The 12890-nt window shown below is 36.2% G+C and overlaps 1 protein-coding gene across 7 annotated transcripts in view; it reads left to right on the top strand.

Annotated features, from left to right (window-relative positions):
- PHKB (phosphorylase kinase regulatory subunit beta) overlaps window positions 1-12890 on the top strand; it is a 259693-nt gene that overhangs the window by 9229 nt on the left and 237574 nt on the right. Inside the window, exon 1 of one of the 7 annotated variants that reach the window (XM_053210836.1) lies at window positions 2819-4040. The exons of the other annotated variants lie outside the window; for them this stretch is intronic. Within the exon in view, the coding sequence (XP_053066811.1) occupies window positions 4022-4040 (19 nt within the window). The 5' untranslated portion in view covers window positions 2819-4021. Of the gene's footprint in view, window positions 1-2818; window positions 4041-12890 lie in introns of those variants that run through there. 7 annotated transcript variants of the gene reach the window in all.

Below are 12890 nucleotides of genomic sequence, written 5' to 3'. Positions count from 1 at the left end.
AAAAATTGTTCCTGTTTTCTGTTTTGTTCCTTTTTTTTTCCTATGGATTTTATTAGTTACTTTTTACCAACAATGATATGACTACATATTAAGTCCTTTAAAAAATTATTCTTCATCTTTCAGTTCTTGATTTCATAGCTTTCTTCCCTTCCAGTTCATATTTCACCAATTTCTTGAGGAAGTTCCTTTTTACAGGTGCATAGATACGGCATATTAAGTGATTTCCATAAACCACAGTGGGAATCCTAAGTGTTTAATTGAAATTGGCTATTTTTATAGGTTCTGGTGTATGTCTTATATGTTCTTGTCTTTCAAAATACACATCGTTAGTTTTTACTTTGTTATATAAAAATTTTAAAAGCTTATTGTTGTATTTGCTGATAAAGAAATAATAAATCAGTAACCTCACACCATTTCCATGGCCTTCCTTTTTGGTCATTTAAGATTCAGGTCTTATGGCTCAGGACTGAATGTTTAGAAATACATAGGTCCCACTCATGGAGATGAACGGCCATGAAGTTTTTGGATAGTAGACTGCGTCTTACTGCTAAAGTTGTGAAGGTATTCTGACAAGGACAGGCACAGGGTTCAGAATTGGGCAGTTGAGTTTTGGACTGTATTTTATCATATATGTGTTCTTTCCTGGTATGTTTTGAAAACATACTCATATCAGGTGTTTCTGATGTTCCTTTTGCATTTCAGTCTTCCTTTTGAACTTGAATCAGTGAAGAATTTTCTATGTATTTAAAATCTTTTTCTTTATGTGTTCGCATTAATTTTTAAAGCTTGGTCATAAACATCCAATGGTTGCTTATAGTTATAAAAAATCAGTTTGTCAAAAATATGACCTTGGCTTGCTTTGGTTGTAATCAGTAGACTATTTTTTCCATGAAGTTTTCAGCTTATAGGACAGTTAATTGTTTATGTAATTTACATCTGAACTTTTAACAGCTCTTGATTTACAAGGATTTCAGTCACATCTTTTTTTTTTTCTTTTCTGTCTTCTGAATATATTTCTTTCATGAATTTTTGTCTGTAACCTAATAGCAGTTGTGCAAATGTATCTAATTCTTCAGAAATTAAGGGTGAAGAAATAAACCTCTAAATGTACTATGATCTTTGATTTTAAATGTTTTTATATACTTTACTAATGTATTATGATATATTACAATTTACTGATGTATTTACTGATACGTTATGATGACATTTTGGCATGTCTCAACTAACTCGTGTATGTGTAAAGCAGACATCATAACCACTACACTGTGGAACCACAAGCCCCAACTAACTCGTGTGTGTGTGTGTGTGTGTGTGTGTGTGTGTGTATATGTATGTGTGTAGTTTGACCATAGACCTTGTTGTCTTAATGTAGTGGCCTTACTATGTTCTCTTTCTTTAAGTAAAAACAATGTATTTAGTAAGTTTTGAACAACAGGACATCCTATGGCTAAGTGATTTCAAAGTAGTCAGCACTGTTAGGTTTTGACTATTTTCGTGTATAGATTTGGTTAGGTGACTTCATCATGAAATTGTTGAGGATTTTTAAATCTATGTTTGTCAGAGATATTGGCCTGTAGTTTTTTTGTAGTGTCTTTGTCTGGTGTAGGTATCAGGATAATGCTGGCCTCATAGAATGGATTTTGAAGTTTTCCTTCATCTTCTATTTTTTGGAATAGTTTGAGAAGAAGAGGTATTAACTCTTTAACTCTTTAAACGTTTGGTAGAATTTACCTGTGAAGCCATCAGGTCCTGGACATTTGTTTGTTGGGAGGTTTTTGATTATTGATTCAGTCTCCATAGTAGTCATTGTTCTATTTGCATTTTCTATTCATGATTCTATGTTGGAAGATTTTGTTTCTAGGAATTATCCATTTCTTCTAGGTTATCCCATTTGTAGCCATGTAATTGGTAATAGTCTCTTATAATCTTTTGTATTTGTCTGATAACAGTTGTAACTTCTTTCATTTCTGATTTTATTTGAGCCCTCTTTTTTCCTTATTGAGTCTAGCTAAAAGTTGGTTAATTTTGTTTATTTTTTCCAAGAAACAGCTCTTAGTTTCATTGGTCTTTTCTATTGTCTTTTTAAATCTTTATTTCATTAATTTCTGTTCTTAATTATGACCTTCCTTCTACTAACATTGGCTTTGCTTGTTCTTTTTCTAATTCCTTTAGGTGTAAAGTTAGATTGTTAATTGAGATTTTTCTTGTTTTTTGAGGCAAGCCTTAATCATTATGAACTTCTTACTGAGAACTGCTTTTGCAACTTCTGTTGACTTCAGCATGCTATATTTACATTTTTATTTTGTTCAAGGTATTTTTTTATTTCTCCTTTGATTTCTGTGTTGACCCATTTGTTGTTTTATAGTGTGTTATTTATCTTCATATATTTGTGATTTTTTTTTTTTTTTAGTTTTCTTCTTGTAACGGAGTTGTTTCATATCATTATGTTTAGAAAACATGCTTGATATGATCACAGTTTTAATTTATTGAACCTTGTGTTTGTGACCCAGCATATGATTTATTTTGGAAAATGTCCCATGTGATTTAGAGGTACTGATGTTCCCTGATATTGTATTGCTGTCAATTTCTTGGTTTAGGTGTGATAACATCTGCCTTATATATTTAGGTACTTCTGTGTTGAGTGCATAAATATTTACAAATGTTTTATTGTCTTATTGCCTTAGCATTATGTAATACCCATCTTTATCTTTTATTATGGATTTGTTATAAAGTATTTTGTCATATATAAGTGTAACTGCCTCAGCTTTGTTTTTTTTTTTTTTTAATGTTTATTTATTTTTAAGATAGATGGAGCACGAACTGGGGAGGGGCAGAGACGGAGGGAGATATAGACTCCAAATCAGGCCCCAGGCTCTGAAATGTCATTCAGCACAGAGCCCAATGCAGAGCTCGAACCCACAAGCTGTGAGATCATGACCTGAGCTGAAGTTGGACGCTTAACTCACTGAGCCACCCAGGCACCACTCAGCTTTCTTTGTTTTCCATTTGCATGAAACATCTTGTTCCATCCCTTCACTTCTGGTCTGTGTATGTCCTTACATCAGAGGTTAACCCCTTGTACAAGTCATATTGATAGATGGGTCTTGTTTTTTTTTGTTTTTTGTTTTAATCCATTCATTCATATTTGTGTCTTTTGATTGGAGTATCAATCAAACTACAACTGTGTGTTGTCCAGTTTTCCAAGCACCATTTGCTAAAGAGACTGTCTTTATTCCATTGGATATTCTTTCCTGCTTTGTCAAAGATTAGTTGGCCATAACCTTTGTGGGTCCATTTGTGGGTTCTTTATTCTGTTCCGTTGATCTATGTGTCTGTTTTTGTGCCAGTACCATACTGTCTTCATGATTACAGCTTTTAATACATCTTGATGTCCAGGATTGTGATGCCTCCAGCTTTGGTTTTCTTTCTCAGGATTGCTTTTGCTATTCAGGGTCTTTTCTGGTTCCATACAAATTTTAGGATTGTTTTTTGCTAGCTCTGTGAAGAATGCTGATGTATTTTGATAGGGATTGCATTGAATATGTAGAGTGCTTTGGGTAGTATTCACATTTTAACAATATTTGTTGTTCCAATCCAGGAGCATGGAATATTTTTCCATTTTTTTATGTCTTCAATTTCTTTCATAAGCTTTCTAATGGTTTTCAGTGTATAGTTTTTTCACCTCTTTGGTTAGGTTTATTCCTATTTACTTTTGTGGGTTTTGGTGCAATTGTAAATAGGATCGACTCCTTGATTTCACTTTCTCTTGCTTCATTATTGATGTATAGAAATGCAACCAATTTCTGTGCTAAACCTAAGACAGGAAGCCATCAAAATCCTCAGGGAGAAAGCAGGCAAAAACCTCTTTGACCTCAGCTGCAGCATCTTGTTACTCAGCATGTCTCCAGACGCAAGGGAATGAACTATTGGGACCTCATCAAAATTCAAAGCTTCTGCACTGCAAAGAAAACAGTCAGCAAAACTAAAAGACAACCAGTGGAGTGGGAGAAGATATTTGCAAATGACATATCAAATAAAGGGTTAGTATCCAAGAGATATAGAGAACTTATCACACTCAACACCCAAAAAACAAACAATCCAGTGAAGAAATAGGCAAAAGAAATGAATAGACACTTTTCCAAAGAAGACATCCAGGTGGCTAGCAGACACATGAATAAATCCTCAATATCACTCAACATCAGGGAAATACAAATTAAAACCTCAAGGGAAACCGAGGGGAGCCAACATGGCGGAACAGCATGGAAGTTTTCTGTGTGTCTTGCATCCATGAAATACATCCATACCAGCACTAAACCATCCTGCACACCGAAAACACTGATTGGAGGATTAACACAACAATCTGTACAACCTGAACCATAGAATTAAGCAGGTACCCAGCGTGGAGAGGTGAACTTGGGGAGCAAGAAGCTGCTGCAGGCAGGGAACCACTTTTGTGGGCAGAGAGAGGACAGAGATGGTGGGGGGGGGGGGGGTTGGTGATTCGGGAAAAGTACCCCTCCCCAAAGAGCAGCTAGAGACAAAGTGGAAAATTGGAAACAGCTGCAGGGGCTAAACTAAAAAGGGAGAAAGGAGAAAGAAGAGGGTTTAAATTCCATTAAGCCTGTAAACAAGGGGATTGCAGAGTCTGCAACTCCACAGCTCGATAGTTGGTGGTGCACTGGTGGGAAGGGCGAATCCCCAGGAGCAGTGTGGGATCTGGTACGTTCTTGGACCACACGGGGAAAAGCAGTTCCCCTGCTGGAAGTACATTTGGTAGAGATTGTTGAGGACCCCTGGTCCCAGTAGACCAGGAAATGCCCACATTCTCTAGTGCTGGAACAAGGTGATTAAGGGTGAAGCCTGGTGCCAGATGTGTGTTGTAATTGTCCATAATCCCTGAAACGCTGCTGCTTACACTATCTCGCGAACTTTTTCTGGGGCTGGCTGGCACCTGGCCACAGTCTTGGTGCATTGGCAGCAGCAGGGTCCAGCCAGCTTTCCTGGGTGTATCCGGCATTCGGCCATTGCTCGGTGAGACCCTCCCACAGATGGGTGGAACAGGTCAAAGCTGCAGTCCTTCAGACGTAAGGTGGTGGGGAAAACAATGGCATCCGAAACAAAATTTGGAAGAGAGGTACTTACTGGGGCTTGGTCACGGACAGTGACAAAGTGGGGAGTGGACCAAAGCTAAAGACAGAGGACGGGTGTGCGATGGCTGATCAGGGAGGACAGGGTTCTGACACTAGAAACTGGGTAGCTGGGTGACGCCATTTTCACTGCTCCCGCGCATGCATATTCGCACCTACAAGCACCACAGCAATCCACCCCAGTAGGCTAGCAGTGCCATCTAGTGGAGAACGGAGCCGTTACCCAACTGGGTAAGCCCCTCCCAACTGGGCCAACCTCGTTTTTCAAGAACACAAGTCTCACTGCCTGCTTAGTTTATGGACTATAAAGTGCTTCATAGTCTGATTTCTAGGAGAAAAGGAAGTAATTTTAGTCATATTTCAATCTGTTGATCCATATAGGGTCCATCTGTGGATCTGTTGATCCAATAGGGTCTATCTATTCATTTTTCTTTTCTTTTGTTTCTCTTTTTCACTTCTTTTCTCTTTCTTGAATTCCAAAAGAAAAAATTCATTATTCAATTTTTGTTAAAAATATTTTTCTTTAATTTTTTTACTATATTTTTTTACTTTTATATAATTTTTTCAAACTATTTTACTTTCATCATTTTATTTTAGTCTACTACAGTGTATTCGCTTTTTCCAATTTTTCAATGATTCTGATTTTTTTTCTCTTTTTCATTTATTTTTCTTGAATACAGAAAGAAAAAATTCATTTTTATTTTCAATTTTTATTAAAAATATTTTCTTTAATTTTTTCTACTATATCCTTTTGTGTAACTTTTTTAACATTCTATATTCCATCATTTTATGTTAGTCTAAATCAGTGTATTCACTTTTTTAAATTTCTCAAATGATTTCCTTTTTTTCCTCTCTAATCTATCAAACCACATTCAACACCCAGACCAAAACACAACAAGGATCTAGCATCATTGATTCGATTTTGTGTGTGTTTTTAATTTTTTAATTTTAATTTTTTTAATTTTAATTTTTTTTTAATTTTAATTTTTCTCCCTCACCAATTCCTTTTCTCCCTTCAAAATGACAAAATGAAGGAATTCACCCCAAAAGAAAGAGCATGAAGAAATGACAGCCAGGGATTTAACCAACACAGATACAAGCAAGATGTCTGATCCAGAATTTAGAATCATGGTAATAAGAATACTAGCTGGAGTGGAAAATAGACTAGAATCCTTTTCTGTGGAGTTAAAAGAAGTAAAAACTAGTCAGGATGAAATAAAAAATGCCATAACTGAGCTGCAATCAAGGACAGATGCCACAGCGGCAAGGATGGATGAGGCAGAACAGGGAATCAGTAATATAGAGGACAAACTTATGGACAATAATGAAACAGAAAAAAAAGAGGGAGATTAAGGCAAAAGAGCATGATTTAAGAATTAGGGAAATCAGTGACTCATTTAAAAGTAACATCAGAATCATAGGGGTCCTAAAAGAGGAAGAGAGAGAAATAGGGGTAGAAGGGTTATGTGAGCAAATCATGGCAGAAACCTTTCCTAACCTGGGGAAAGACACAGAGATCAAAATCCAGGAAGAACAGAGAGCCCCCATCAGATTCAACAAAAACCGACCATCAACAAGGTACATCATAGTCAAATTCACAAAAGAATCCGGCAAGAAGAGAATCATGAGAGCATCAAGGGAAAAAAAGTCCCTAACCTACAAAGGAAGTCAGATCAGGTTTGCAGCAGACCTATCCACAGAAACCTGGCTGGCCAGAAAGGAGTGGCAGGATATATTCAATGTGCTGAATCATAAAAATATGCAGCCAAGAATTCTTTATCCAGCAAGGCTGTCATTCAAAATAGAGAGAAAAAGTTTCCCGGAAAAAAACTAAAGGAGTTTGTGACCACTAAACCAGCCCTGCAAGAAATTTTAATGGGGACTCTCTGAAGGGAGAAAAGATGAAAAAAAATATATAAAAATAGATAAATACCAAAGGTGACAAAGAATAGAAAGGAACAGAGAACACCACCAGAAACTCCCAACTCTACAAGCATCATAATGGCAATAAATTCATGTCTTTCAGTACTCACTCTTAATGTCAATGGACTCAATACGCCAATCAAGACATTCGTAACAGAATGAATAAGAAAACAAGATCCATCTATATGCTGTTTACAAGAGACCCACTTTAGACCTAAAGACACCTTCAGATTGAACGTAAGGGTATGGAGAACCATCTATCATGCTAATTGTCAACAAAAGAAAGTCAGAATAGCCATACATATATCAGACAATCTAAACTTTTAAATAAAAACTGTATCAAGAGATGCAGAAGGTCATTATATCATAATCAAGGGGTCTATCCACCAAGAAGACCTAACAATTGTAAACATTTATGCGCCAAATGTGGGAGCACCCAAATATATAAATCAATTAATCACAAACATAAAGAAACTCATCGATAGTAATACCTTAATAGTAGGAGATTTCAACACCCCACTCACAGCAGTGGACAGATCATCTAATCAAAAAATCAACAAGGAAACAATGGCTTTGAATGACACACTGGACCAGATGGACTTAACAGATATATCCAGAACATTTTATCCGAAAGCAGCAGAATATACGTTCTTCTCCAGTGCACATGTAACCTTCTCCAGAATAGACCGTTCACTAGTACACAAATCAGCCCTCATGAAGTACAAAAAGATCAAGATCGTCCGTGCATATTTTCAGACCACAACACTATGAAATTCGAAATCAACCACAAGAAAAAATTTGGAAAGGTAACATACTTGGAACATCCTACTAAAGAATGAATGGGCTAACCAAGAAATTAAAGAGGAAAGAAAAAAGTACATGGAACCCAATGAAAATGATAACACACAGCCAAAAACCTCTTGGACACAGCAAAGGCTGTCATAAGAGGAAAGTATACAGCAATTCAGGCCTTCCTAAAGAAGAAAGAAGTATCTCAGATACACAACCTAACCGTATGCCTTAAAGAGCTGGAAAAAGAACAGCAAATAAAACCCAGAACCAGCAGAAGACAGGAAATAATAAAGATTAGAGCAGAAATTAATGCTATCAAAACCAAAAAGACAGTAGAACAGATCAATGAAACCAGAAGCTGGTTCTTTGAAAGAATTAACAAAATTGATAAACCACTAGTCAGTTTGATCAAAAAGAAAATGGAAAGGGCCCAAATAAATAAAATCAAGAATGAAAGAGGAGAGATCACAACCAACGCAGCAGAAGTAAACACAATAATAAGAAAGTATAAGGGCAATTATATGCCAATAAAATGGGCAATCTGGAAGAAATGGACAAATTCCTAGAAACATATACACTACCAAAACTGAAACAGGAAGAAATAGAAAATTTGAACAGATCCATAACCAGTAAGGAAATTGCATTAGTAATCAAAAATCTCCCAAAAATAAAAATCCAGGGCCATATGGCTTTCCAGGGGAATTCTACCAAACATATAAGGAAGAGTTAACACCTATTCTCTTGAAGCTGTTCCAAAAAATAGAAATGGAAGGGAAACTTCCAAACTCTTTCTATGAAGCCAGCATTACCTTGATTCCAAAACCAGACAGAGACCCCACTAAAAAGGACAACTATAGACCAATTTCCCTTATGAACATGGATGCAAAAATCCTCAATAAGATATTAGCCAACCAAATCCAACAATGCATTAAAAAAATTATTCACCACGACCATGTGGGATTTATACCTGGGATGCTAGGCTGGTTCAATATCTGCAAAACGATGTGATTCATCATATCAATAAAAGAAATGACAAGAACCATATGATCGTCTCAATAGATGCAGAGAAAGCATTTAACAAATACAACATCCTTTCTTGATAAAAACCCTCAAGAATGGAGGCCTAGAAGGAGCATACCTTGAGATCATAAAAGCCTTATATGAATGACCCAACACTAATATCATCCTCAATGGGAAAAAACAGAGCTTTCCCCCTAAGGTTAGGAACAAGACAGGGATGTCCACTCTCGCCATTGTTATTTAACATAGTGGTTGGAAGTTATAGCCTCACCAATCAGACAACACAGAGAAATAAAAGGCATGCAAATCAGCCAGGAGGAGGTCAAACTTTCAGTCTTTGCAGATGACATGATACTCTAGAAAACCCTAAAGATTCCACCAAAAAACTGCTGGAACTGATTTATGAATTCAGCAAGTGGCAGGATATAAAATCAATGCAAAGAAATCCGTTGCATATTCCTATACACCTAAAATGAAGCAACAGAAAGAAATCAAGGAGTCAGTCCCATTTACAATTGCACCAAAAACCATAAAATAGCTAGGAATAAATCTAACCAAATAGGCAAAAAATCTATACACTGAAAACTTTAGAAACCTTATGTAAGAAATTGAAGAAGACACAAGAAAATGGAAAAATATTCCATGCTCCTGGATAGGAAGAACAAATATTGTTAAAATGTCAATACTACCCAAAGCACACTACATATTCAATGCAATCCCTATCAAAATAACACCAGCATTCTTAACAGAGCTAAAGCAAGTAATCCTAAAACTTGTATGGAACCAGAAAAGACCCCGATTAGCCAAAGCAATCTTGAAAATGAAAACCAATGCAGGAAGCATCACAATATGTATAGCTATACTACAAGGCTGTAACCATCAAGACAGTATGGTACTGGCAGAAGAACAAACACTCAGATCAATGGACCAGAATTCAGAACCCAGAAATGGACCCACAAAAGTATGGCCAACTAATCTTTGACAAAGCAGGAAAGAATTTCCAATGGAATAAAGGCAGTCTTTTCAGCAAGTGGTGCTGGAAAACTGGACAGCGACATGCAGAGGAATGAACCTGGACCACTTTCTTACACCATACACAGAAATAAACTGAAAATTGATGAAAGACCTAAACAGAAGACAGAAAGCCATCAAAATCCTTGAGGAGAAAGCAGGCAAAAACCTCTTTGTTCTTAGCCACTGCAACTTCTTACTCAATACTTCTCTGGAGGCAAGGGAAACAAAAGCAAAAATGAACTGTTGGGACCTCATCAAAATAAAAATTTCCACGGCGAAGGAAACAATCAGCAAAACTAAAAGGCAACTGACAGTATGGGAGAAGATATTAGCAAATGATATATCAGATAAAGGGTTAGTATCCAAAATCTATAAAGAACTTATCAAACTCAACACCGAAAAACATAATCCAGTGAAGAAATGGGCAAAGGACATGAATAGACACTTCTCCAAAGAAGACATCCAGATTCACAACCGACACATGAAAAAGTACTGAACTTCACTCATCATCAGGGAAATAACAAATCAAAACCATAATGAGATACCACCTTATACCTGTCAGAATGGCTAACATTAACAACTCAGGCAACACCAGATGTTGGTGAGGATGTGGACAAAGAGGATCTCTGTTGCATTGCTGGTGGGAATGCAAGGTGGTGCAGCTACTCTGGAAAACAGTATGGAGGTTCCTCAAAAAACTAAAAATAGAACTACCCTATGACCCAGCAATTGCACTACTAGGAATTTATCCAAGGGAGATAGTTGTGCTGTTTCAAAGGGGCACATGCACCCCAATGTTTATAGCAGCATTATCAACAATAGCCAAAGTATGGAAAGAGCCCAAATGTCCATCGATGGATGAATGGATAAAGAAGTGGTATATGTATATGTGTGTATATATATATATATATATATATATATATACACACACACAATGGAGTATTACTCAGCAATCAAAAAGAATAAAATCTTGCCATTTGCAACTATGTGGATGGAACTGGAGGGTATTATGGTAAGCGAAATTCGTCAGAGAAAGACAAATATCATATGACTTCACTCATATGAGGACTTTAAGATACAAAACAGATGAACATAAGGGAAGGGAAACAAAAATAATATAAAAACAGGGAGGGGGAAAAAACATTGAGACTCATAAATATGGAGAACCAATTGAGGGTTACTGGAGGGGTTATTGGAGGGGTATGGGCCAAATGGGTAAGGGGCACTAAGGAATCTACTCCTGAAATCATTGTTTCACTACATGCTAACTAATTTGAATGTAAAGTATAAAAAAAAATAATAAAATAATTTAAGAAAAAAATTAAAAATAAATAATTAAGAAAAAAAAATCCTCAAATCCTCAAGGTATACCACCTCACACCTGTCAGAATGCCTAACATGAACAACTCAGGCAACAACAGATGTTCGCGAGGATGTGGACAAAGAGGATCTCTTTTGCACTATTGTTGGGAATGCAAACTGGTGCAGCCACTCTGGAAAACAGTATGCAGATTCCTCAAAAAGTTAAAAATAGAATTGCCTTATGACCCAGTAATTGTACTACTGGGTATTTACCCAGAGAATATGAAAACACTCATTCAGATACTGATTCAGATCATCAGATACCTGATGTTTATAGCAGCATTAACTATAGTAGTCGAATTACAGAAGCATCCCAAGTATCCACTGATAGATGAATGGATAAAGCAGATGTGGTATATATACACAATGGATTATTATTAAGCAAAAAAGAATGAAATCTTGCCATTTTCAATGACATGGATGGAAGTAGAGGGTATTATGTTAAGCAAAATTATTCAGTCAGAGAAAGACCAATATCATATGGCTTTACTTATATGAGGAATCTAAGATACAAAACAGGTGAACATAAGGGATGGGACACAAAAACAATATAAAAACAAGGAGGGGTACAAAACATAAGAGATTCTTAAACATAGAGAACAGAGTGAGGGTTGCTGGAGGGGTTTTGGTGGTGGGAAGGACTCTATGGGAAAGAGGCATTAAGGAAGAGACTTGTTGGGATGAGCACTGGGTGTTACACATAGTGGGTGCATCACTGGAATCTAGTCCTGAAATCATTCTTGCTGTATATGCTAACTAACTGGGATATAAATTAAAAAATAAATACATAAATAAAATTAAATGTATTCTAAAACTACGTATTTACTCCCCCACACTTTCTAATAGTTTTGATCTCATATTTTAAATTTTTTTGTGTGTATGTCATTATTATTGTAGTTATTGCCATTTTGACTACTTTTGACTTTTAACCTTCATACTAGGTTTATAAATTTCCATTATTTTTACTTGTATGTTTATTTTACCAGTGAAATTTTTTACTTTCGTATGTTTTCCTTTTCCTAATTAGTGACCTTTCTTTTAACGTTAAGGAAGTCCCTTTAATATTTCTTGAAAGGCCGGTATGGAGGTGATGAACTCCTTTAGCTTTTTTTTTTTTTTTTCCTCTCATCTGGAAGAGTCTTTTATCTCTCTTTCAATTCTGAATGTTAACCTTCTAGGTAGAGTATTTTTCATTGCAAATTTTTCCCTTTCAGTCCTTTGTATATGTCATCCATTCACTTCTGGCCTACAGGGTTTCTGTTGATAGTTTCATAGGGGTTGCGTTGTATTTAAGAAGTTGATTTTCTTTTGCTGGTTTTAAGATTCTCTGTCTAACTTTTGGCATTTTAATTATAACGTCTTAATGTGGCTCTCTTTTGATTCATCTTAATTTAGCTTTCTGGGCTTAACTGGATCTTGATGTTTGTTTCCTTCCCCAAGTTAGGCAAGTTTTCTACCATTATTTCTTCAAATAAGTTTTCATCCCTTATCTCTTTCTTCTCTTTCTGGGACTCGTATAATGTGAATATTATTCCACTTGATGTTGTCCCATAGATCCCTTAAGCTATCTGTACTTCTTTTTTTTTTTCCTGCTTTGTTTGGGTGGGTTCCACTGCCTCTATTCTAGTTTAC

The sequence above is a fragment of the Acinonyx jubatus genome, chromosome E2 (assembly GCF_027475565.1).
Source record: "Acinonyx jubatus isolate Ajub_Pintada_27869175 chromosome E2, VMU_Ajub_asm_v1.0, whole genome shotgun sequence".
NCBI lineage: Eukaryota > Metazoa > Chordata > Mammalia > Carnivora > Felidae > Acinonyx > Acinonyx jubatus.
The sequence above is the reverse complement of the archived record's forward strand: the minus strand, read 5'-3'. Positions and strand labels throughout refer to the sequence as shown.